Source organism: Rhinopithecus bieti, unplaced genomic scaffold (genome assembly GCF_001698545.2).
Source record: "Rhinopithecus bieti isolate Rb0 unplaced genomic scaffold, ASM169854v2 scaffold_1673, whole genome shotgun sequence".
NCBI lineage: Eukaryota > Metazoa > Chordata > Mammalia > Primates > Cercopithecidae > Rhinopithecus > Rhinopithecus bieti.
In genome coordinates, this window is record NW_016804690.1 from 4,780,836 (window position 1) to 4,807,952 (window position 27,117).

Here is a 27,117-nt window from a genome sequence, read left to right on the forward strand (position 1 = left end):
GCTGAGTGAGGGATGAGTTCACATTTCACCAAATGAAAAGCAGGAAGCATCCTCAAGGGCAGGGTTGCCTCAAGCCTGTGCTCTGTGGCCTTGCACCTGATTAATATGGACTCCGCACTGCAAGGTGCCTCTAGGCACGTATTCGAAGGTGTCCCCGTCCACCGAAGCGAACACACCCCACAGCAGCCAACACACCCCACAGCAGCCAACACACCCCACAGCAGCCAACACACCCCACAGCAGCCAAGCCCCTTATCACTGAGTAAGCAGGACACTGGCGACCCTGAGGGCCAGGAGAAGCGGGTTGTCTGGTGAATCCCATCTCTGTATGGGGAGGGAGTCTGTGAAGATTGACATCCAGACACGCCCTCTCTCCTCCGCAGCGCCCCTGTCTGCACTGTCCTGTCCCAGAAAGAGAGGCATCGGCTCGTGGCCACCTGCCAAGTCAGGCCCAGGCCGCGAGGGAGGGGAAAAGGGACGCGGGAGGCGGCGCACCGGCTGTTCAAATACAACCGCTGCCACTCCTTTAGACTCTGGACGTGCGAGGACTGGTGGCGCTCGGCCTCGCGTTATAAAAAGCGGCTGGGCAGTATCGGCAAGACAACCTGGTAGGCGGGTACCGGACCTCACGTATCCGCGCCGCGCCCCCCACCTGTGGCTACGCGCGGGGCTAGCTGCGCTCCCCTGGGCGGCGCCGGGCGCCCGCGGCTGGTGGCGAGATGGGCCGCTACTCGGGCAAGACTTGCCGGCTGCTCTTCATGCTGGTGCTCACCGTCGCCTTCTTCGTGGCGGAGCTGGTCTCCGGCTACCTGGGCAACTCCATCGCGCTGCTCTCCGACTCCTTCAACATGCTCTCCGACCTGATCTCGCTGTGCGTGGGCCTGAGCGCCGGCTACATTGCCCGGCGCCCCACCGGGGGCTTCAGCGCCACCTACGGCTACGCCCGTGCCGAGGTGGTGGGCGCGCTGAGCAACGCCGTCTTCCTCACCGCGCTCTGCTTCACCATCTTCGTGGAGGCCGTGCTGCGCCTGGCCCGGCCCGAGCGCATCGATGACCCCGAGCTGGTGCTCATCGTTGGCGTCCTGGGGCTGTTGGTCAACGTGGTGGGGCTGCTCATCTTCCAGGACTGCGCTGCCTGGTTCGCGTGCTGCCGCCGGGGCCGCCGTCGCCGCCTGCAACAGCGGCAGCAGCTGGCGGAAGACTGCGCCCCCGACGCTTTCGGGGGGCCTCAGGGCTTAGAGGACCAGCCGCGCGCTGCAGCCCCGACAGCCCCAGGCTCGGACTCGGCCGTAACCTTCCAGGCGACCTCGGTGGAAAGGAAGCGAGAGAAGGGGGCGACCGTGTTCTCAAACGTAGCAGGTGCCTTTCGGTTGCATCCTTTGGACCGCTTGGCCCGCCCTTCCCCCTCCCACCAGTCTCTTTCTTCTCACCCCACGCCCTCTTTTTTTCTGCATGCTTTCTTTTCTTTCTTTCTTTCTTTCTTTCTTTCTTTCTTTCTTTCTTTCTTTCTTTCTTTCTTTCTTTCTTTCTTTCTTTCTTTCTTTCTTTTCTTTTCTTTCTTTCTTTCTTTTTCTCTCTCTCTTTCTTTCTCTCTCTCTCTCTCTGTTTTTTAAAATAAATCCATTCCCTTTACAGTCCCGCTTTACTTCTCTTTTGCCAATTTAACGTATTCCCCATCCTTTCTTTTTTCTCCTGGATCCTCGGGTAGCCCTAGCCTCTTTTCCCTTACCGTGTTCTCTCTATACGAGTATCAATTTTCTTGGAAATCGGTCATTATTATTGGGCAACAGGCAGCATTCTCCAACCCCTCCTCCCTCTCATTACTTGCTATCTGAATTTTGTTGTTCTCCCTCCCTCTTTGCCCATCCATTTGTCTTCTTGGGTGTCACAGGTTTGGGGGCTGCATGTGGGCTCCGATTCGCCCTCTTTTTGTTTTAACTTGAAAGGATGTGTGAATGAAGTTCAAAGGTGGATCACAAGGCTATTTCAAGGCCAAAATGTACTGTTCTGAGCTGTGGGTGTGCAGAAGAAGAGTCTCCCTTAAGCTAGTAGGAATTTAAAATAACAAAACCTTATTTTGAGTCCATTGGTTTTTTTTTGTTTGTTTGTTTGTAGAACTTATACACAACACAAGGTTTCTTCTTTGAATGCAGGTGATTCCTTCAACAGCCAGAATGAGCCAGAAGAGGTGACAAAAAAAGAGAAAAAGTCTGAAGCTCTGAATATCAGAGGTAGGATTGACTTTGGGCCTATTTGAAATCCTTTTCTATGACACACATGGATTGAGCTGTTCATTTCTGTTTGACTTTTAATAAAGCAAAGGTGTGTTTGAAAGTAGGCCAGTTATATGCATAGACTATGATCTGACTCTCTTTCGTAATCACTGCATTGATCCTGAGGGAGAAACTGGTTGCTAATGATTTATCTTAGCTCCACTTAGATCCATGCTAATATTGCCTGCTCCAGAGCTGCACATATCAATGTTATGTAACTACTTTACTTGGTTTTATTGGTCCATGGATATTGCTAACAAATCATGCAACCTATTGAATTGATTTTGATAAAGGTAGGAAAAGAGTAGGTGAGCTGCTATCCAAGGTTGTGCCCTATCTGGCATTGCTGAGTGACCCTATTGCATCAGTTGTTTCTGCCAGAAATCTGCTTTTGTGAAGGAACTGTTGGCTCACTAAAACCTCCACTCCCAGGACCAAAGGAAGTGTTCTGGTGTGGCCCAGGGCAAGCACCTAACTAGCATTCTTCTCACCATGTGGTCAAGGTCGGAAGCACTGGACTAAGGGTCAGCCCAGGGGTTTTTGAGATGTGTTTCTCTCTGGACACCATTGTATCCAACATCTCTCCTTTCCGACTTCTTGAGCATAGACTTTGCTTTAGAGTGATTCCAGAAGGGGTTAATCCCCAGTCTTGACTTTGAGAATTCCAACAAGGATTAAGCAACCCTCTACTTTCCTGTGGTTTGGGGAAAGCCTGTAAGTGGGGCTTTGATGGAAATAATATAATGAAAAATGAATAATTCTGGAGATACCTTCACTTTGAGTGTTTCGCATCTGTTTTACAAAGTAATTCTCAGAGTGAACCTATAGGGAAAATCCAGAAGATAACAACATATGAGCTCCTAAAAATTTCTAAATTAATCAAACAAATTTAAAGGCAACAGGGGAATTTGCTCTCTGAAAGAGCTTAGTTTTAAAAGATAGTCCGTAATGAAAAAAAAAATCATCATCCTCTATCTTTCTTTTTTAAGGTCCAGTTTAAAATGTATATACATTGGGGTGGGTGCGGTGGCTTAGGCCTGTAATCCTAGCACTTTGGGAGGCTGAATGGGCAGATCACCTGAGGTCAGGAGTTCAAGACCAGTCTGGCCAACATGGCGAAACCCCATCTCTAGTAAAAATACAAAAACTAGCCAGGCGTGGTGGTGGGCGCCTGTAATCCTAGCTACTCAGGAGGCTGAGGCAGGAGAATTGCTGAACTCTGGAGGCGGAGGTTGCAGTGAGCCGAGATTGCACCCCTGCATTCCAGCCTGGGAGACTGAGCTAGATTCTGTATATATACACACACACACACATACAGAATTTTTAAGGTGGAGTTCACCATCAGAGACTTTAACTTTTCAAAGCCTGTTCTGTTAAGTATCCTCATTTTTTTCCTTCTTTGAGATGGAGTCCTGCTCTGTCTCCCAGGCTGGAGTGCAGTGGCGCCATCTCTACTCACTGCAACCTCCACCTACCAGGTTCAAGTGATCCTTGTGTCTCAGCCTCCCAAGTAGCTGGGATTACAGGTGCGCACCACCACGCCTGGCTGAGTTTTGTATTTTTAGCAGAAACGGGGTTTCACCATGTTGGCCAGGCTGGTCTCGAACTCCTGACCTCAGGCAATCTGCCCACCTCAGCAGCCCTGGATTACAGGTGTGAGCCACTGCACCCGGCCAACTATCCTCATTCTTACGTTACGAAGTTGGGAAAGAGAATAGGTAGGTGGATTGAAGCAAAGAAGAAGAGTAGGCCCTCGAAGATATAGTGATCTTGTTTGGGAAACTCATATGAACTTGCCAAATTTTAGTCCTAAGCTATTGAAGTTTCTTGGTAGAAAAATGTCAGTAGCAGAATGCCTTGCTATACCTGGCTGGGCCCTTGGTTTACAGGTACTGACACCAGTGCACCTGTAGCTGCTGATAGAGGTGAACAGTGCAGTGGTTGAAAGATTGGGATTTGGCTTCAAACTGCCTGAGTGTGAATCATGGCTCTGCCACTTAAGAACCATGTGACTTTGGGCAAGTTATTGAACCTCTCTAAGCCTCCAATCCCCTCATCTTTAAAATGAGGATAATAACAGTACCCACACCTTATGGGATTGCTTTGAAATAAATGAAACATATAAAGTGTTTAGGCTTATAGCAGGAAAACTAGCTAACATTTTTATTGAGTACATACTTTGTCCCTGGTACCATTCATGAATGAGTAAACTGGCAATCACAGCAATCTTACTGAGTGGATACAATGATCGTTTAATTAGTGGGTGGAACTGCTGGGCTCAACCCACAGTGCTTCCGTGTTAGCTGAGATCATTCCTGCTGCTTTTGACAAGTACCTGTGCTGTGGCTAATAGGAGCCTTTCCGTATTCCCAGCTAAGTGTGAAGCTGGCCTCCCCTTTGGTGCTGTGTTCTTATCTTGGAGCCACAGTTCAGGGAAGGATCACAGAATGGTAGAACTGGAAGGACCTTAGGGAAAATGGACTTTTCACTTCATAGAAGAGGAAGCAGGGTGCAGAGAGTTTGATGACTTCCCCAAGTCACCACAGCTCAAGCAGAGACAAGGCTGGAATCCTGGGCTCCTGCATCACGTATCTGGCCCTTTCCATGATCACACATTGCCTCTAGACTCCAGACAGGGAGGGCTTGCTTCTCTAGTACACAGTCCACTGAATGATTACATTTCTAACATTTGAGCAACTGCTTTAGAAAGCAGGACTGTGTCCCAGTCTCCAGATCTGCAGAGGAAACAGCCTATGGGGATCTCTGTGAATAAAAACAATTTCTTCATTTTCTTTACCGTTTCTCTTATTCCAGTGGGAATAAAAAAATGAGTTCTTTTGTTTTTTTGAGACAAAGTCTCACTCTGTAGCCCAGGCTGGAGTGCAGTGTCGTGATCTCGACTCAACACAAACCGCCTCCCAGGTTCAAGCGATTCTCCTGCCTCAGCCTACAGAGTAGCTGGGATTACAGATGCATGCCACTGCACCCGGCTAATTTTTTTTTTTTTTTTTTTTTGTATTTTTAGTAGAGACAGGGTTTTGCCATGTTGGCCAGGCTGGTCTTGAACTCCCAACCTCAGGTAATCTGCCTGCCTCGGCCTCCCAAGTGCTAGGATTATAGGCGTGAGCCACTGTGCCCAGCAAAAAAATGAGTTCCAAGGAACACACTCTGTCTTCTACTGTAAAGTATGGTAAAAACACAATCCCCTTAAAATTCTCATCAATGTGCTTTGTAGTGGTCAATTTTATTTAATAGGATCAGACATGATATATTAAAAATGTTGTAACAATATGTCAGAAAGACAATTAGTTTTTTAAAGTTTGGTATAAACATAAATAGATGAATAGCCATCTTGACATCCCTTGAAAAGAAATCCCCTTTGATGAGATGTTTCTTTGTGATTCTTACTTTTTTCCAATAAGAAAGATCTCATTTTTTCATTACCATTTGTCCAGTGCAAATGCACTATTTCCAGTCATTCAACAAATTCAACAGCACTGATGGCTTTCCTAAGTGCTAGGACACATCAGATTTCAACTTGTGTCAAATTGCCAATTTATGTTATATGCCAGTTTTTTGGGGGTTTTGTTTTAATCTAAAGGCAGCAAGTGAGGGCCAAGTACAGAGGTTTGCTGTCTTTGCAAAGCTACCTTGAGAGCATTGTGACTAATCGGGTGATTGAGTTGTCTACTAAGTGGTGCTCTTTGTGTCTCAGATAATGCTGCCAGATTTATCTTTCTGAATCATAGATGTGATCACATAGGAGTCTGCTCAAAGGCTTTACTGCATGCAGGATATGGTCTAAACACTGCTGACATTCAAGAGCTTGCTGTTCCATGCCAATACTCCTTTCTAGACGTTTCTGCCCTTCCCTTCACCCCTTCATGGCCTCACCTCCCCCATCAGCTCTTCATTGTCTCCCTGCACACCCATCAACATTTAATGTACATCTGTAGTGAGGTGAGGAGCGCTTAGACCCTGTGATCAGGCAGATTTGGTTTGCGTTCTGCCTCTCCCCTTTCCTAGCTAGGTGACCCTGGGCAAGGAACTTAATCTCTTTAATGTTCAGCCCCCTCATCTATGTGATGGAGGTAATACGACCAACATCACTGTGTTGTCCGGATCACATGGGTGGTTAGAACAGCACAGAGGACCCACTCAACAAATGGTGCCCGTTATCATTATCTTCACCTCTTGGTCATTCTCAGAGGGTTTTCAGACATTTGTTTACATAATCTACAGAACTAGCCTCTGAGGGAGGTGAGGCAGATATTATTACTACCTCATTTCACAGATGAGAATCTTGCTCCTCAAAGAGGTTGACTTTCCTAAGGTCCATGGCTCATAGCAACAGCGTCAGGGTCTGAGTCCAAATTTAGCGCGTCAGTCTCCAGTGTTGCCCCACAAGCACGTCCTCTATCTGCAGTTTCCCATGAGTCTCCCGTGAGGTGTTTCTGTCTGAAATACCTTCTCCTGTGGTTGCCTATTGAAGTCTGCCTCCTCTCCAGAGGCCTGCCCAAATTGCCTACCTCTCAACAAGACTTTCCTGAGATTTCTCATCACAGGAGACTCTTTTCCTCCCTGAGGAGGTTATCCATGTATTTATCTCAGAATTTTCCATTTTGAGAGGCTTAGGCGAGAGGATTATTTGAGGCCAGGAGTTTGAGACCAGCCCGGGTAACATAGCAAACCCCTGTCTCTGCAAAAAAAAAAAAAAAGATCAAAAAATTCTTTTAAAAAGTAAAAAAATTAACTGGTGGAGTGGCACACACCTGTAGTCCTAGATACTTGGGAGGCTGAGATGGGAGGATCATTTGAGCCCAAGAGTTCGAAGTTGGAGTGAGCTATGATTGTGCCACTGTACTCCAGCCTGGGTGACAGAGGGAGACCCCACTTTTTCTCTCTCTCGGTCTCTCTGTCTCTCGGTGTCTGTCTCTCTCTCTCAGTCTCTGTCTCTCTCTCTCACACACACACACACTCACACACACTCACAGACACCCCACAGAATTTTGCCAGTGCACTGTAGTTAATGGTCATGACCAGGCCTTCTTCATCTTTTCATGGACAGCTGGAAGACACATTGCATTATTAAATGTCAGGAATTGAGTGGATGCTGCTTTAAACAGTTTTTCAAACTGAAGGCCATGATAATTTGGGGCCTAGAATTAGTTTAGTAGAAAATTAATTATAATGGAATGAAATAGAATAGTAAGAAATCATATATAAGGATGAATTTTGCTTTCCCATGAATTATTTGTTTCAATTGGTATCTCTGTGCTAGGATGCAAAACATAATTCTTACTGTGGATTATGGGAAAAACAAGTTTGAAAGTTACTATTTTATGTAATTCTTAGGGAGTAACAGTGGGATTTCTCAGAAGGAAAAGCTGAAATTGAATTGTAGAACTTACATGAGGCAGGATGCACAGCAGATCTCTGGTCAGACTACCCAGATTGACATCTCCAGTTAACACTTTTTAGTTGTGTGATTTTGGACAAGTTACTTAGGTATTCTGTGCCTCAGTTTCCTCATTTGTAAAATGAAGAGAGTACCAGCCAGAAATAATCAAAAGGATCAGATTCCAATTTTCAAGAGTTTATTCAAGTGAAAAGCTGGCAATGGCCATTCCGGGACTCATCACTCCAGAGAAATGGGGATAGGGTTCCAAAGTTAAAAGCCAAATTCTTGCTTATATATAAGACAAAGAAATTTAGCAGGGTTACAACATTTTGTATACAAGCCTAGTTTAGGAGTTAAAAAAATTAGCTACAATTTGTTTTCTTTTCCAAGTGCTTGTTTTCTTTATAGTTGGTTTTCATTTCCTTTCCAACTTAAAAGAGTGTATTTAACATTCCATATTAAGGGACTGTGATAGCCCTGGTGTCTTGTATGAAAAAGGTAAGAGGGAGGATGAAAATCAACAGTAAGAGAGAAGGGGGTCTTCCCTGGGGCCCTTTGCCATTTACAACATTTTACAGAGCAATGCAGGTAAGGAAAAAGACTGAATTCAGACATACAACAGTTTATAGTTGCCTGTCACGTAGCTCAGGCCCTGTAATTCACATTCCTTGAAGGCTCAAAATACTTTTGAGTTCCAACAGCTTAGATTTTGCATTATTTATTTTCACAAGGGTAACCACTTTACAGTCCTTAAAAGGATGTAATGGGTAAGTATAACACGCTTAAAACAACGCCTGGAGCATATGTGTTAGTTAGTATAACAATAATAATAGTTATTATTATTAAAGACAAGAGTTACTGTATGACATAGGAGTTATGACAATCAACCAGAAGCTACTGTTTTATTGAATGCCTACATTGCTATTATATAAACAAAGGCAATTTGGAGTATGACCCTGATCCTCATGTTACTTATGGAGGAAATGGATCTAACATGTATGAGACAATCAGAGAATAAAAAACTGTCTCACGCAGTAAACATGATATCACATGTGTATAGGAAATATTAGGCTTTCATATTTTTATGGTAGCATTTTGTACTGTCCTGAAGCAAGTTAAAGCTTCGAGTCGTAGCTCCTTGTAGAGGAACAAAGTATTTTTGAGTTTCCCTTCAGTGGTTCAGGACAGGGACTGGGGAGTTAAAAGCTCCTTTGGGGGTGGGGTGTTGTGAGAAAGGAGCACAGCATTAGAAAATGGGAATGTTAATGTATATATTGAATCAAGATCTTATTATCATAAGTAAACACTCAGTCAAAAGGACATATGGGAATTCTTTTTATTCCTGTAGGTTTTGGGGAAAATTTGAGGCAATTGCCTCAAATTACATTTAGTGTTCACAGAATGCCATTTTACCTATGATGTTATTTAGAATTGTGGAGGTGTTGCCAAGAGGAAGAATTAGCTCAATTAAAGCACCTTCCAAGTGAGACTGTTTAGTCTTAGCCATAAGTTGTTAGTAATTTGGATTACTATTAGTTCTACTGCATAAGTCTGTGGAATACATGGAGAGACAAAGCCGACCTTTCTTAACATATATGCTTTCTTCTAGAGCAGTGCTTTGGAAACTAGTATGTGCATTCCAATCATCTGGGCATTTTTGTTTTTTGTTTTTTTTTTTCTGAGACAGAGTTTCACTCTTGTTGCCCAGGCGGGAATACAATGGCACTATCTTGGCTCACTGCAACCTCCGCCTCCTGGGTTCAAGTGATTCTTCTGCCTCAGCCTCCTGAGTAGCTGGGATTACAGGTGCCCTCATAATACCCAGCTGATTTTTTGTATTTTTAGTAGAGATAGGGTTTCACCATATTGGCCAGGCTGTCTTGAATTCCTGACTTCAGATGATCTACCCGCCTTGGCCTCCCAAAGTGCTGGGAATACAGGAGTGAGTCACCGCACCTGGCCTCATCTGGGCATCTTTTTAAAATGCAGGTTCAGATTCTACAGATCTGAGGTGGGGCCTGAGATGCGGTATTTCTAACAAGCTCATAGGTAATGCTGATGCTACTGGTTTGCAAACTATACTTTGAATTGCAAGATTCTGATGTTGCTTTCTGTAAAAACAAACAAACCCCCCCAAAACCAAAACCCAAAGCTTTGTGTTTATATTTTATAATTTTTCTGACCAAATTTTTACCTAATTTACTTACTAAATCCCAATTTAGTCTTTGGCTAACAATTGGGCACTCAAATCTTTGCTGAGGAATGAGTATGTTCTATATCATAATCAGTATCTTTAGAAACAATTCCCTTAATTAAAGGCACCCACAATTTTTAGTATTATCTGTAGAATTTTAATTTTATTTTATTGTGATAAATGGCTGTTTATGCAACGGAAATGTTGCTGGAGTCCCTGTTCTTGGGCACCTCTTAAACCAAATGCCATTTAAATGACCACAGACTAAAAACAAAGTAGGTAAATGCTTACAGGGAAAGGGGAAAGCGGATCAAGGTAGGAAAAAGACAATTTGTTTTAAAGACTCTCTTAATACAACTTGTTCCCTCTCCCCTTAAACATGTTTAAAATAATGTAAAGCACAGATACTTGTCTAAAAGAAAAAGAAATCATTTGCACAGCCTCTGTTTTCCAGCTTGGTGCCCTTTGATAGGTGGTGAGCGGTAGCGATGTGGCCCAGGGAGATGGCACAGGCATTCTTCCTACAGGTCAGAATCTTCCTAGGCTGTTGCTCTTCCAAGGTACTCTGAGTCCTGAGATGGTGACCTGGGGCTTTGTTTCCTAAGAAGTAGTTGCCATTATTTTGATTCATCCTACTGCTCTAACCAAAACAAAAACCAAAAAACTCCAAATGGTAACAGATATTCGTATACCTGGAAATCCAAGCCAGTGAGTGTCACGTGGCTTCCAGATTTGCATCTGTGCTGCAGTAGTCTTTCTTTCTTCCTGGCAGGTGTACTTTTGCATGTGATGGGAGATGCCCTGGGGTCCGTGGTTGTGGTCATCACGGCCATCATATTCTATGTGCTTCCCCTGAAGAGTGAGGACCCGTGTAACTGGCAGTGTTACATTGACCCCAGCCTGACTGTCCTCATGGTCATCATCATTTTGTCATCCGCCTTCCCGCTCATCAAGGAGACCGCTGCCATTCTGCTGCAGATGGTCCCCAAAGGAGTCAACATGGAAGAGCTGAGTAAGTAGACTGAATTTTGATCCAGAACCACTCTCACTTTAATGTTATTTAGGCCAAAGGACAAGCATTATTTAAGAGCAGTCTTTGGGTTATGTATTCTGAAACACCTTAAATCACCAGGTGGTAAACACATCATCATATGTTTTATAGCCTATTAAGATGACTCAGCTCCAAGTACCAAAGGTCCTTTGCAATCTGTGATTCTCTGACTCAACTGCAATGCAATGCTTGCTGCGGGCATGGTGGCTCATGCCTGTAATCCCAGCACTCTGGGAGGCCAAGTCGAGCGGATCACCTGAGGTCAGGAGTTCGAGACCAGCCTGAACAACATGGTGAAACCCTGTCTCTACTAAAAATACAAAAAATTAGCTGGGTGTGGTAGCATGCACTTGTAGTCCCAGCTCCTCAGAAGGCTGAGGCAGGAAAATCGCTTGAACCCAGGAGGTGGAGGTTGCAGGGAGCCGAGATTGCACCACTGCACTCTAGCCTGGGTGACAGAGTGAGACTCTGACTCAAAACAAAACAAAACAAAAATGCAATGCTTGGATAATACCTATTCCTGGGCTACTTACTTTCATGTCAAAGATTTATTTTAATCCAAATAAGGCCATTTCTGCCAGGAACTTTATTTTCCTTATTCTAAAAACACAAATCATTCATATTCTAGACCCTACTTTCTAGTTAATGCGGGCATGCAAGTCACTGTGTCTCTCACAGCACTGCCCAGAGCTGCAGGTAGAGTAGGTGGTGGGAGAGGGAAGGAGACAGAGGAGCAGACACACAGCATTGCCTTTGCCTTCCCAGGAGCTAGTTCGTTTCCCAATTGAGGAAATAAGATAAACATATATAAAGAAATTTGTGATATATACTGGATATGTTTTTAATAAAGTGATATATTTAAAACAGATATTTTAACAATAGAGGGTTACTTGTTGTGACTCACGCCTGTAATCTCACCACTTTGGGAGGCTGAAGGGAAAGGACTGCATAAGACCAGGAGTTCAAGACCAGCCTGGGCAACATAGTAAGACCTCATTTTTACAAAAATAAAAAATTATTTTTTATAAATAAATAAAAAAGTAAAGGTTGTAATGTGTGCCTGTGGTCCCAGCTACTAGTGGGTTGAGGTGGCAGGATCACTGGACCCAGGAGTTTGAGGCTGCAGAGAGCCATAAACATGACACTGCACTCTAGCCTGGGAGACAGGGCAAGACTCTCTGTCTCTAAAAAACCAAAAAAACCCCGCAAGATGGTAATAACAATAGCAATATTTTCATAGCATTTACTACATGCTAGAAATGTAAGTGTTCTAAGTGCTTTACTTATAATAATGTATTTTAATCCTTAAAATAATACAAAAAGTTACTATTATCATTTCTATTATACAGATAAGGAAGCTGAGGCACAAAGAGGTTAGGTAATTGCCTAACGTCATGCAGTTAGTAAATGTCTAAACTAGGATTCATACTAGCTGGCTGCAGAGCCTTTGCTCAAATCAGTATTGAATACCATTTCTCTAAATACATACTCATTTTGGAAAGTATAGAAAATACAGAGGAGCCTACATGAGAAAACAGAAATCTCTCATAATTTGATTGTGGAAACTACCACTGTTAATATTTTCTTCTATATGCAGTAAAAGAAAATCATACCATATACACAGTTTAGCAAATTGCTTTTCACTTAAAATACCTTATGTACATTTTCTCATATCCTTAAATATGCAACTTACTTTTAAACAACTATATCTTATTCCATTACATAATTGATTTAACTATTTCCTTGTTGGTTCCATCTTTTTAATGAATACAAGGAGCATTGTCCAAACCATTCTTGTACATAAATATTTGGTTATTTCTTTTAGGTTAAACTTTTAGCACTAGAATTGCTAGTAAAGGTTTTTTTGATTCATGTTGCCAAATCATCCCTTTTAAGAAAAGGCATTGCACGTTATACTACTATGGGAAGTTCATTCAAGTGTCCATTCCCTTGTATACTCAGCAACCCTGGGGACTTTTTTCTTGTTGTTGTTAGACTTATTTTCTTAAATGACTTTGTATGGGCTAACAATGTGTGGAGAAAGAAGGTTAAGGGCAAATGGACCCAGAGAGGTAGAACTAATTTCTTCCTGCTGTTCTTAGTAAGTATGCAGCCATTTTGGTGAGAGTGCTTGACGGGACCATATCTCTCCCGTAGTTCCATGCTTCAAATGCAGCACTCACCTTGGCTTTTGTTTGCTCTTCTCTGTTATAGTGAGCAAACTCTCTGCTGTGCCCGGAATTAGCAGTGTACATGAAGTGCACATCTGGGAACTTGTAAGCGGAAAGATTATTGCCACCCTACACATCAAGTATCCTAAGGACAGGGGATATCAAGATGCCAGCACAAAAATTCGAGAAATCTTCCACGGTGCGGGAATCCACAATGTGACCATCCAGTTTGAAAATGTGGACTTGAGGGAACCCCTGGAGCCGAAAGACTTACTATTGCTCTGCAACTCACCCTGCATCTCCAAGGGCTGTGCTAAGCAGCTGTGTTGTCCCCCCCGGGCACTGCCTCTGGCCCACGTCAATGGCTGCGCTGAGCACAATGGCGGGCCCTCCCTAGACACATACGGAAGTGATGGCCTCAGTAGAAGAGACACAAGAGAAGTGGCTATTGAAGTGTCTTTGGACGGCTGTCTGAGTGACCACGGACAAACTCTTAACAAAACTCAGGAGGACCAATGTTATGTCAACAGCACTCATTTTTAATCTGGTACCCACATAATCAGACTGTATAGGCGAGGCACTTTGGAGCCACCATCTTGGCTCATAAAAAGAACTTTCCGGGTTGTAGGCTCAGACCGGACTTACAGCGTGCATGCTCTGTGTTCACTAGGGGTTGGCTGTTAGGGATTTTAGTTAAACATGTCTGTGAATTTTTATGTAACCCCTTTCCATTCCCCTGGGTGTCTCATGCTGCTCTTTGACTGTTTCAGCTTGAACATGCATTTTCTAAAGCAAACTGCACTAGTGTATATATCAGGGACACTGAAGTCTGGGACTGGGGCTCAATAGCTGCGGATACAGTGTTCAAATAAGTTCTTGTTTCTAAACTGATTAGAACTTCTAGCTAATGCTCAGGTGAGATCATAGCTTAAATACATTCAAAAAACGAAAGTACCACAATAGGTGTATTTTTCCCTTTCCCCTTAATGATCATAAAAGAGACAAGTTAAATATTTCTGGCACTGAAGAAGTATCTTTTTTCTTTGATTCATTTTTGGATAAATATAAAATGAGTAACTATTACGGTAGAAAATATTCTCAGAACATTCTAGAGGAGGTAAAGATTAGTAGAGAGGTTTTGGCCATCTCTACATTTTTTGTGAGGTGAGAGAAAACTAATGTTTACTTTCTGCTGTGAAATGAATTGCGGCTATAGAATGTTTCAAATGCTTAAATATATAATACACGTTTTTCACATGGAAGTGAGGGAATATTTCAGCTTCCTTAAGTATGACACAAATACTCAGCTGTCTTTTAGAGTCAGTATAGTTGGAGCTGTTTTCATTTAGTTCTTTGGTAATGATTTACTTATTTTTCCAAATGTCCTTTGACTTTTCTTTCATACGATTGCATTGATCTATGCAGCATTTACCAGAAAAGAGCATTCCTGGGATAGCAGAATCCTTAACATCCAGTGTTAATTCTTGTGAAATAAAGAAGCTAGACTGCCTTCTCTTTAATTAGACATATTTTAAAGTATTTATTATAGTTGTCAACTAGTGACTCAATGGAAAAGTTGATGTCCAAGGGAGAAATGAGAATTAGCTTAGTTGCTGCCTTTAATGTGTTTTTGAGGAACTTAAAATTTTCTTTCATGTCTCTGATCCATATTACCAAGTTCAAATAAAATTTTTATAATTGGATTCAGACCCATAACCAAACTATATTGGTAGTAGAGAAGCATCTGTCATGTATTTAACACATTGTTCAGCATCAGTATTTAAATCAGAACAGTCTCACAGGTATGAGAAAATGGGAGGTGCATCACTAGACAACTAGTATCATCTTTTCTAGACTGCAAGATTGTATGAAAATAACCATCTCCTAGTGTGTAAAGTCCTGTTTAAAATCTGCACAGGATTTATCAGAGGTGCTGGGTTGATAATGAAGGCAGCATCCACAATTTTTTAGAACAAACATCATATTTAAACAATTTATCTTAGTCCTGAATTTGAAGGCTAAAACAAATAAGCAGCTATGATCAGTAGGATAGGAAATCATTATTTTTTCTTTTTTGTAAAGACAGGGTCTCGCTATGTTGCCCAGGCTGGCCTTGAATTCCTAGCCTCAAGTGATTCTCCCACCTCGGCCTCCCAAAGCACGGGGAGAACAGGCATGAGCCACTGCACCTGGACAGGAAATTCTTTGTTCCCTGAAAATGTATTATCTGAGTTTAAATTGGCTGTGAATTAGGTAAATAGAAAATGTCTAAAATGTTTTATTTCTGGGAACTTACTGGGCTAGGCTACATGCACTTTATAAGCATAAAGGGGTTAATGAGTAAGAATTTCTATTTTTAGTGTTAAAAGTGTGGCATGTACTCACACAAAACAGTGGATCCGCTAAGAAACTCAGCATGGAGATAAGTGGCCCAGATTCTCCTACATAAACATTGGTTGAAATTCCTTAGAGCCAAAAGAAATTTTCTCCGATTTCCTAATCTGAAGGTCTAATTTGATTTCACATCATTCTGCCTTTATTAAAAGATAAAATTATAATTTCACAGTTTTTGTGCAACTGGCTGAAGGAATGCATATTAGTTTGCATTTAAACACTGTTCTTTAATCTCTAAAATATTTTTCTGGGTAAGAAAAGGCACTTAATTCCACTATAATTAAACCTAACTTCAGAAAAGTATCTTGATAGACAGTTATGCCAGATTATGGTCTGGAGTCAATGTGAAATAATACCTTTTTAAGGACAGTTTGGCTGAGTGCATTTAATAATGTCCAATCATGCTAAGTGCAATAATTTTGTATTGGGTTGGGTGGCTTGCATTTGCCACCTGTGGCAAGTGATGCCTGCTGCATGCTATTTTCACTTGAGTTTAGCTCTCTCTTTAATTGTCCTGCCTTTTAATTCTCCCAAGGAAATACAAGAGTTTTCTTTTTGCCTTTAAATCAGCCCTGCTTGGTGGCAGTAGCAGCTGATAAATAGATTCAAAACAGCACTGTTTTCCTTTAAGATTAGAAAACACTGGCACTCAGTTTGGTGCTCCTATATACTTATTTACAGAAAATCCCGCCCCACCACCTTTTTTTTTTTTTTTTTTTTTTAAAGAACTGACGTAATTTTCAAAGTCTACGGCACATTTTGTGTGTCAGGTCAGGGACCAGTTGTCCTGTGTGCTAACCCGGCCTTCTACAGGGCCCTACTGCGCTTCTGTTTCTATAGAAACAGTCCTTTCCACATTATTTTAGCATTGGCCATAGGAAATACTATGTCTGCTTCATTTTCTGACTCTCAACATTGTTTTCGAAAATATAATTAATTTTTTTACATGATATTGGGCCATTATGAATATCCACAGACAGGATCCATTGTTGACAGAAAATAAAATTACTCTCTAACTTCTTGATAAAATATCAATAAAATACAGAGACATTATTTGAGGAAGAATTAAGAATATTCTCCATATTTAGTTTTTTTTTTTTTTTTTTTTTGCCATTGGTAGAGCAAATTCCAGTGGTGGTAAATCAAGAACTCTAAAGTTCAGTAGGAATAGGTGTTTTGAATGTCAAGGAAATCACTGAGGTAGATTTGAGATTACAATAAGACAGCTGCCCTGTGAGGTCATAAGAGCTTTTGTGAGGCTTACTCCAGGGGTTCTCAGTCTTGGCATTATTGGCATTTTGAATTGGATGTGTTCTTGCTCCTGATGTGTGGGATGTGTATTGTAGGATGTTTAGCAGCACTCCTGACCTCTATTCATAAATGCTGGTACTGTCCCCCCAAGTTGTGACAACCAGTGTCTCTAGACATTGTCACATATAACCTGGGGGGAAAAATTGCCCCAAGTTCTGAGCCACTGGGTAGAACTAAGGGTAGTTTAGGGACAATGTTGATGAAAGCCTCTCCAAAGTCCCATAGTCTTTTTAATAATTAATTCTGCAGAATTTGCTCTTTAAAACGTATTTTAAAGGCAAGACCAGTCTATTCATAAAAGTTGCAGTTGTTTCCACACAGGAACTTTGGACATTTAAAGAAAAATGTAATTTGAATTGAAAAGCCCTTGTAAATCCCTTTATACATATCAGTCATTATAACAGTAAATGAAATGAAGAAAAAAGCGTTTGGTCTCACTCTTCTGTGCTGATCTCTTTAATTCCTGAATATCCTCAATTTGATGAGCCCGCTACCAAATGAGACTGGATAGTTACCAGCACAATTGATAGATGGGGTTAAGATGTTTAAAATCTCCTTCATATTTAAAATGATCAATTTTAAACTTGATGATGTTTCTTCTTATTAGTTCCTGGTAAGCAGCTCATCTTAGTGCTAATGACAAGTTCAGATGTTAAAAAAAATCCTTATCATTTATGGCTAATTTTATCCTTTGCCAAATCATATCTATTTTCTTCAAGAGAGCAAAATACATTTCCTGATTTTAAAGTATCCTGCTTTTAAATATATCTTCACATTCCTATAGTAAAAGACTTCAAAAAACAAAACAAACAAAAAAGCCTGATATAGAAAAAATGAGGAAACATGACCTGATTTGAATTTTGAATTTGGGTGAATGATCACTGACTGCATGCCTGCTCTACAGATGTCATGCCCCTGATAAAGTGTCACGTATTTGTGCTGCTTAGTTTATTTACCCTCGAGTAGCCACAGGTAGAAATGAGGTTGTCAAACCAGGAATTTAGTTTCTCAAGTGGAAATTGCATTGAACAATAATCCTCAATGTAATCTGCATGTCCTTACCCATCTAGAGTTTAGATAATGCAGATGGGTCATTTTCTGGTGCTTCTCTTTTCATGTGTTTTATTTCATACCTTTTTGTTTACATGGAACTTTCTTGAATGTTTGATAGATGATCAACTGTCACCTCTTAGTACAGAGCCATACCAGAGACACTGAACCTGCTCTGCATTCTAATGAGAACAATCCAGAAAGGATGATTTTCAAGGGAGAGTGACCTCTTCCTGGAGATCTGAGGTTATGTTACAGTATTGTGGAGTTTTGTTGCTTAAAATTCTCCTCCTGTCCTCACAGGCAATTGTGCTAGAGTTGCAATCCTCACATTTGAGAGAATTGTCAAAACTCTAAGACATAAAGTTTAAATAACTCATTAATAATTCCATGCAAATCCCCCAGTAATGTATGTACATAAGCATACCTTTTAAAGATGTTCAATGGTACTGTAAATAAAATTTTTTTAAAAAATAAAAACATGACTGAGATATGTCTGTGTCAATTAAACAGATAACTAAAAGTAGCAGAACTCATATTGTCTTTGTCACTTAGCCTGGTAAGTTTATTATTCAGTAACTCCTTGGATTGATTTTAATAATTTGGGCCTATTTCTCTTTTTCTGTTTTGCTAGTCTCCTTCACACCCCTTCCTCTGTCACCTAGGCTGGAGTGCAGTGGCACCATCTGGGCTCACTGCCACCTCTACCTCCTAGATTCAAGCGATTCTCCCGCCTAAGCCTCCTGAGTAGCTGGGATTACAGCCGCCTGCCACCATGCCCAGCTAATTTTTGTAGTTTTAGTAGAGATGGGGTTTTACCATGTTGGCCAGGCTGGTCTTGAACTCCTGACCTCAAGTGATCCACCCTCTTCAGCCTCCCAAAGTGTTGGGATTACAGGCATGAGCCACCGTACCCCGCCCTGATTTGGTTTTCTAGAAGGACCCATTTGGCCCTGAGCTCTGACTGATTTGGCTCAGTAGGCTTTGTGTAGAAGGGAAAGCTGTTTGGATTTAGGGAAGATAGAGAGGCCTGGCTTATTTTGGAGAGGGTCTCTGGATTTGAAATCTCTCCAATGGGTTGACTGTAATCTTTATAAATGTTGGATTAGAGGAACAGTCTTCCAGTTTTTTTCAATTGCTTTTATCAATTAATTGATTTATCAGCATACACTTATTGCAAAGTGTGTGCAAGTGATTCTTGTCTTCAAGGAGTTTGTAATCCACATGTGAAGTTAAGTAAGGCCACGTGACTTAGTGGGAGTTTAAGGGTAGCTACGCATAGCCTGTGATTGCTGAGATAACCGTGTGCTGGATGCGTTCTGTGATCAAATGTGCACATGCCAACCCTTGGGGAGCATCTGCAATAAAGGGGGCTACACGACATTTCAAGACCATCAATTTCTTCAACAGTAAGAGTCTGTAGTATGAAGCAGAGGACTGAACCCAGGAGTTAGAGTACAGACTTTCTATTCCGTATTCTCTATTCCACAGGATTGTAGGAATTAAAGGAGATAATGCATATGAGAACAGATTTAAATGTCAATGGATCTTATTCTTTCACACTTTCAAACTGGCATTCATATTTTTCCTGTTCTTATCCTGCCTCCTGCCATCTAGGTAACTCCATTTTGTCAATTAATTAAACATCATTCAATGCTAAGCAGCACTAAATGGTGGTATAAGCAACATGGGTGAAAATGAAGAAGAAAGAATGAAGAGTCAAGGACGGCTTCACAGAAGAGTTGGCATTTGAAATCAGCCTTGGAGTGGTTCAGCGAGTAGAGAAAGAGGGAAAGGACCTTCTGAATTGAGAGCTTAGTTTTAATTCTTTAGGCAGTTGCCCCTAAAGCTTTGGTGGGAGGAGTGTGAGAGGGCAAATTGGGGAAATGCCAAGAATAGAATATTTTCAGAAGACAATTTTCTCGAAAAATCTTCCTCGGCTGCTCTATGTTGCTCTGTACAGAGCCTTTCACCCAACACGCACCAAGCTATTGGCATCTCCAGTCCTGCCCAGTATGCTGAGCTCCATCAGTGAAGGACTCACTGTTGTTAAGTCAAGTTTAGCCTAAAACTGCCTCCTTACATATTTAACTTCAGCCTAAAGGTTTCTCTGTACATCATGAACTACAGCTCATGACTGTAGCCCACACTTGCGCCCGTCACTGAGTTTTGGCCAATCAAATGTGGCTCTGTTCCCAGGCTGCAGTGCAGTGGCGCAATCTTGGCTCACTGCAACCTCCGCCTCCCAGGTTCAAGAGATTCTTCTGCCTCAGCCTCCCAAGTAGTTGGGACTACATGGACAGGCCACCATGCCTGGCTAAGTTTTTTGTATTTTTAGTAGAGACAGGGTTTCACCATGTTGGCCCGATGGTCTTGAACTCCTGATCTCAGGTGATCCACCCACCTCGGCCTCCCAAAGTGTTGGGATTACAGGCGTGAGCCACCCATGCCCAGGCTATCCTAATTTTAAAATCAACTTTCCTTGACTCTTCTCTGTTCCTTTCAGTGGAAGCATACTGCCCCAGATTCCCCCTTACCTCCTGGCTTTTCCCCACAAACCAGCTCAAACTTTGCAGCCATGTTTAATGCTGCCTTTATGCTTATCCTATGTCTAACTCGTCATTACGCTCAACTAATGCTCCCCACAAAGTACTACTCATGTCAGCGCCTCCTTCCCATTCCTGCTGTTCCTCAGGTTCAGCTGTATCACCTCAGCCTGTGCTGTTGCAGGAGCCTCTTGGCCAGCTCCCTAAACTTCCTCTTGCCAACGCTCTTGCTTCCCTCTGCTCCAGGAGGAGGGACAAACTTCCGCAGCCTGTCACTGTGGTTCCCTTCTCACCCCAGCCCCGCACCCCCACCCCCAGGGTTTATCTTCTTCAGCAGACAAGCAGAGCACAAAGATACCTAAGGAAGTTAGAATGTGAGAGGGTGCAAGGATGCTTTTTCTCTATAGGCTAGTGAATCGAGTTTTGTATTAGCTAGGGAGAGAGTATTATAGAGTAGTCTGTTTCTTCTATGCCAAAAAACTTTCTTCTTGTTTTTGTTTTTTTTTTTTTCTTTTTGATTTTCGCATTACATTTACCAAATTATTTCTTTTCTGGTTTCTCTTTCTGACTGACTTCCTTTTCCATATGAGTGTGTCATTTTGCCCCAAAGTTGACTTCCTGTGGATGACCAACTGCGACCTTCCTTGACTAGTGTCCTGATTCCAGAGCACACTCTGATATTGACATATCCTGTGAGCATAAGCAGAGCCATGGTCTCTCTCATCTTGTGTGAGGCAAAAAAGAGGGTGGACTTTTCCTTTATCTCATATTTTCACCACATGGTCACATATGTGGCTGTGACATAATAATGAAATCCAATATAGAGCCAAAATATTTGACACATTGCACGATTCTTTTAGGCTTGAAGATGCAAGAGTAAATTTGCATGGGATTTATAACCACAGGGCTGGGTGGGGACAAGGCGAAGGTGGGGGAGCAAATTGTTTCAGTGGCCAAGGTCGATAGAGGCTTGCAGTGGTACTGATAACAACCAGGTCTCCTATCTGCCTCAGAAAACTGGGACCAAAAGAAGACTACGTTGGGGTACTGTGAGTCTGCAGAGGTCATCTGATGCCCAAAAGCATTCAGAAAAAAACTGTTGACTCTTTTGGAAGGCGAGATTATTGAGAATGTTTTATAGCGTTTACTTTCCATTGTTAAAAATTGCAGTATTGGCTGGGCGCAGTGGCTCACGCCTGTAATCCTAGCACTTTGAGAGGCCGAGGCGGGTGGATCACTTGAGGTCAGGAGTTCAAGACTAGCCTAGCCAACATGGTGAAACCTTATCTCTACCAAAAATAAAAAAATTAGCCAGGCGTGGTGGTGGGCGCCTATTATCCCAACTACTCGGGAGGCTGAGGCAGGAGAATCGCTTGAGCCTGGGATGCGGAGGTTGCAGTGAGCCGAGAGGCACCACTACACTCCAGCCTGGGTGTCAGAGAGAGACTTTGACTCAAAAACAAAAACAAAAAATTGCACTATATAACACTTCCTGAGTGGGGAGACATGACTTGACCCATGGTATGACTAATCTTAAGTTATAAGAAAGTGTTTACAGAGAGATTTTATTATAAAAATCAATATATACTATGAACTATAGCTTAAGGTTTAAACATTCTGGCCTTGAAATCTGTCTGCTTTCAAATCCTAACTCAATTATTTGTTAGTTATTTGACCTGTGAAAGTAAATTGCCAGGGAATTTAAAAAGTTCTCTGGGCCTCGTTTGTGCCATATGTGGAATGGAGGCAATTAGAGTTCCTGCCTCATGAGATTGTCGCACAGACTAAAGGAAATGACCCATGGAGAATGCTCAGCTCAGAGCCTGGGTTTCTCAATGCTCTATGAATGCTATTAACAAATCTTCTTTACATGCCAACTTTAATCAATAAGTAAAATTTGAGCCAGAGTTATTCCAATTGTTAACTCACAACTCTTGAAATGTCAAAAATATATGGTGTAGATTAGCCTGTTAGCATCCAATTAGATTTGGAACAGCAGAGGCTGTTATTACATGACTGTAGCAAAGAACTATACAGACCTGGACGCAGAACCCTGCACCTCCACCCCCAAATTCCAAGGGCCCTTATTTCTAAGAAAACACAATTCAATGCTGAAGTGCTTCAACAAAATACCAGGGCTTGATTCAACAGGACCTCATCTCCCAGCCATACACAGGTTTCATCTCGAACAGTAATGTCACTGCTAGAGGGCTACTGAGTCCAGGGCTCCATTCAGAGGCCGCGAAGGCTTCAGCTGACTCTGAGTGAACCTCCATTCTGTCAATGCCTTCCAGCTAGAGACGAACATACCTGTGGTTAAATGAGTTGGGTTTAATAACTGATGCCAAGAGGAGAAGGTACACCATGGGAAAACATGGGGCATATCAGCAAGAGGGCGTTCACAAACTTCTTTGAGGATTTGGGTTCATGTTAGGTGATTTTGGGGGAGGATTAAATGAAATGAGGCTTTGCTTTGGATTGGATGCTGTCAGCAAGTGGGGATAACACTGACTAGGTATCTTAATAAATCCTATATCTAAGGGAAGCAGGGAGGAATGAAGCAAGGCTCAAGTTTTAATTGGAAGTAGTTGTCACTTTTTTTTTTTTTCTGTGAGACAGAGTCTAGCTCTGTTGCCTAGGCTAGAGTGCAGTGGCAGGCCCGTAGCTCACTGCAGCCTCGACCTCCTGGGCTCATGTGATCCTCCCATCTCAGCCTCCTGAGTAGCTGGGACTACAGGATTTCACTACCACCTTTGGCTAAGTTTTTTGATTGTTTTAAATTAGAGACAAGGTCTCGCTATGTTGTCAGGCTGGTCTTGAACTCCTGACCTCAAGCGATCTTCTTGCCTCTGCCTCCCTCTGCAGTGGCTCACACCTGTAATCCCAGCACTTTGGGAGGCTGAGGCTGCTGTCACTCGTTTTATCCAGGGTGGGGGTCTGGTATTTTAGTGATTTGCACAGTGCTCTTGCTTTTGTCTGGGCTTAGACGGTATTACAGAGTGGTCTTGTTTCTCACCTCACTTCATCACAGTCACAGTGGCCTCTTGTCTGGCACTAGTGTTCTAAGAGACGGTTTGTACTCCACAGGAGAATACAATGGCTTAGCTGTGAGAGCCAGGCCAGTCCCACCAACACCAAGGTCTTGTATAGTATCAGTTTCCAGATGCCAGGGGTGTACTTTTCTTTGTATTATCTTCTCAGTACTTAATATATTTGTGGTACGTTTTAATGAAGCAAGCTATGAGCACTGAAATCCTGGCTGAAAGGACACCTGGAAGCTGTGTGACCCTGGCAAGTTACTTCACCTTCTGAGGCGTCAGTATCCTCCACATTTTATATGTGAGGCCTATACCTGCCTCCCAGGGGTGCTGTGAAGATTAAATGAGATAATGCATGTTCCTGGCAAATAGTGATTTAAAAAATTAGCTCTTTTTGTTGAGTATAGTTTGGCCTCCATGGCTGCCTGATTTTAGGACATGGATCAAATACATCCTCTCTGTTTCTTTTTTTTTGAGATGGAGTCTCACTCTGTTGCCCAGGCTGGAATGCAATGGCACGATCTCGGCTCACTGAAACCTCTGCCTACCAGGTTCAAGCGATTCTCCTGCCTCAGCCTCCCCAAGTAGCTGGGACTACAGGCACGAGCCACCATGCCCGGCTAATTTTGGCATTTTTAGTGGAGATGGGGTTTCACCATATTGGCCAGGCTAGTCTCAAACTCCTGACCTTAAGTGATCTACCTGCCTTGGCCTCCCAAAGTGCTGGGATTACAGGCGTGAGCCACCGCACGCAGTCTGCATTCTCTCATTTTGTTTCATTTTATTTCCTTGCATCATGTGACTTTTCTTTTTTTTTTAAGTTTTAAGTATCATGATCAGAAGGCCTGCCAGAGGCATAAGGTTATTTCTTCCTTTGTATTGACTTCTAGGAAATAATCTTATGTTACTGAGAGTCCGGCCACAGTGTACATCACAGCACGGGAGCTCGCACCACTTGTGAGGGGCCGGGCTATCATCCTGGCTGTCTACTTATCAATGAATGCTTGTTTAATACATGAATGAATGAATGAATGAATGAAAACAGTGAAGCTTAATTTACTTCTCATCTTACAGTCCATCAAGCAGGTATTTTCTTTGTTCTTTGATATCAACGTTCCACTGGGGCTTTGCTGCATAGTTATTGAGTGATGCTCAACACTTCAGTGGAAAGAATGCTACAAATGAGTTATCTGTGGTTCCCAAGAGGCGACAGCACATAGCGCGGCAGGACTTCTATCTCCCCTTTACACGGCCTGGGACTCAGGCTACTACACCCACATCCATTTCAGGCCATCACATTTGGAACAGATGTTTTTAGCCTCTTTGCTCATTGATAAGAAAGTATTGTTTGTTTTACTTTGGGGCTCTGTAATATCTCTTGCTTTCCTTCGTCACCTCCCTTATATGTTCTTTTTGCCTCTCTTAGATCATTTTTTATTACTAAGTGGCAGTAGAACAAAAGAGTGCAGGAGCAAGTAAAGTGAGAGAAATCCGAACTTTAGAGGAAAACATGTTGAACAAAATAACCACATATGGTTTGTTCTTCAACTTGCTTTTAAAAATTAACAATATATTCTGTGATCTTTCCCAGACAAGACATAAAGATTTATCTCATTTTTATTAACAGGTATATAGTATTCCATTATGCAGCCATATCAACTTAAATATCTACTCTCCTACTGATAAATTTTACTTCCTTTAGAAAATCATATAAACTTTAAGTACCATTGGCATAACTCTGACACTTTCTGGTATTAGGTATGTGTGGATTTTGTCTTAATGTCCTTAAAGCACTTCTTCTTTATGCTTTTTGCTCTCTCTGCCCACAGTTTCCTATAGTGAGTATATACTACTTAGATAATATCATGAAAAGTTATTTAAAATAGTATTAATCTCATATTTTCTCGAGTTCTGGTTCTAATGACACTTATTGCTACTACTAATCCATTTAATATTTGATTACATGTTTCATATCTTCAAATAAATAGCTTTTTTCTTGAGAGCACAGAATATATGTTAATAATAATAATAAAAATAACAATAACATTGACTCAGTACCTCTTTGTGGGAGTTACTTGACTTGTACATATCATCTCATTTAATCCTCACAAAACCCCTGAAGAGTCAGTTCCCTTTTTACTAATGAGGAAAATAAAGCTCAGAGAGCTTATGTTATTTTATTTTTCTTGAGGCAGAGTTTCCCTCTGTCGCCCAGGCTGGAGTGCAGTGGCATAATCTTGGCTCACTGCAACCTCTGCCTCTTGGGTTTAAGCGATTCTCCTGTCTCAGCCTCCCAAGTAACTGGGATTACAGACATGTGCCACCATGCCCAATTAATTTTTGTATTTTTAGTAGAGACAGGGTTTCGCCATGTTGGCCAGGCTGGTCTCAAACTCCTGACCTCAGGTGATCTGCCTACCTCGGCCTCCCAAAGTGCTGGGGTTATAGGCGTGAGCCACTGCGCCCTGCCAGCTCAGAAAATTTAAATGGATTGTCCAACTCAGTTACAGTGGAGCCAGGATTAGAACCAAGCTGTTTTTGATTCCAGTTCCTCTGCCCTTTTCACTATTCTGTGATGCCCTCCACTTCAGAATCCAATGAAGTCCCCAACACAGGGATGGACGCACAATTTATGTTTAATTAAAACGTGTTGGTTTAACTATTATCGAGGACAATAACTTCCTCTAAACACAGTTGGTCAGCATACCCAAGCCAGTCTCCTCAAAGACCAGTGCTATATAATATGTCCTGATGAGTGATGCTTCTTTTCTTTATGTTATTAGCCACTGGATTCTCTTCAGTATTTGGCCTTGACACGTCACAACACGGAAGGAGAAAAGCAAACTGGAGAAAAGGTGAAGCGGTTTCTTGAAGCAGTAACGTATGGTGGAAGACAGAGGCCGAAGCTCAGTTGATCCCAGGGCATGAGTCCTACAGAGCTGAGATTATTGATTGCTATTGAAATGTGGGGTGCCTAATCGTTGTCACCCTTATCTAAAAGTTGTTCATTAGAATTCATAATAGCCTTGTCATAAAAGAGGGCTTGCATTTTGAACTGCTGGGCAAGCGAAAACTCTGGACTTTTTAATGTTTTTGAACAGCCTACTCCTTATGAAAGCAGCCACACCTCATGGCGATCTCATCAGGTCTCTGGAAAGCAAGCCATGCATTTAGAGGCAGGTCATGCGGCAGAGTCGTGATCTTCCCTCTTTCTCCATGGTGCTCTTCTCTATGAGAGCTCTAAGAACTTTAGATATGTAGTAAATCTGTCCTTAACTACAAGTTCTTACTCCACTGAATTCTAACATAAGAAGATTTGCTTCTGTATACCTTTTCAATATCTAGGAGAATTTGGATTCTAGAACATGGAAATTGTGTGTCAACTCCTGTGAGGGTAATTTGGAAGAACAGGAAGCTAGGTATTTGGAATAGTGACAAGGATATCGTTGACAGAGCAGAATTAAAGCCCTTTGCATGGACATTTTAGGAAAGATAAAAGCAAATGAGGGAAATGAAACCTTGGCCTTAGTACTGCATGTGTGTGAGAGGAGCCAGGAGTAGGCAAGGTCAGGGACTTTAGAATGCAGAGACAAGGAGAGGGGTTAAGGGGATAAAAGGCTAGATGTGTGGCCTGGGGTGAGACTGAATGGTGAGTCCTGGAAGTCAGGGGTTAACATAGCCATGTGTC

General features: G+C 42.3%; 1 protein-coding gene across 2 annotated transcripts; it reads left to right on the forward strand.

Annotated features, from left to right (window-relative positions):
* The first annotated feature begins 512 nt into the window (after positions 1-512).
* SLC30A10 (solute carrier family 30 member 10) lies at positions 513-19,541 on the forward strand. Of its 2 annotated transcripts, none has more exons than XM_017870012.1 (4): positions 513-1,359; positions 2,154-2,231; positions 10,641-10,880; positions 13,134-17,588. In XM_017870012.1, exons 1-4 carry the CDS (start codon positions 720-722, stop codon positions 13,631-13,633), a joined length of 1,458 nt encoding a protein of 485 aa, XP_017725501.1. In that variant the 5' UTR covers positions 513-719; the 3' UTR covers positions 13,634-17,588. The 2 variants fall into 2 exon arrangements, with proteins under 2 accessions (XP_017725501.1, XP_017725502.1); XM_017870013.1 differs by lacking the exon at positions 13,134-17,588 and adding an exon at positions 19,463-19,541 and having other exon boundaries at positions 519-1,359.
* Positions 19,542-27,117: the final 7,576 nt, after the last annotated feature.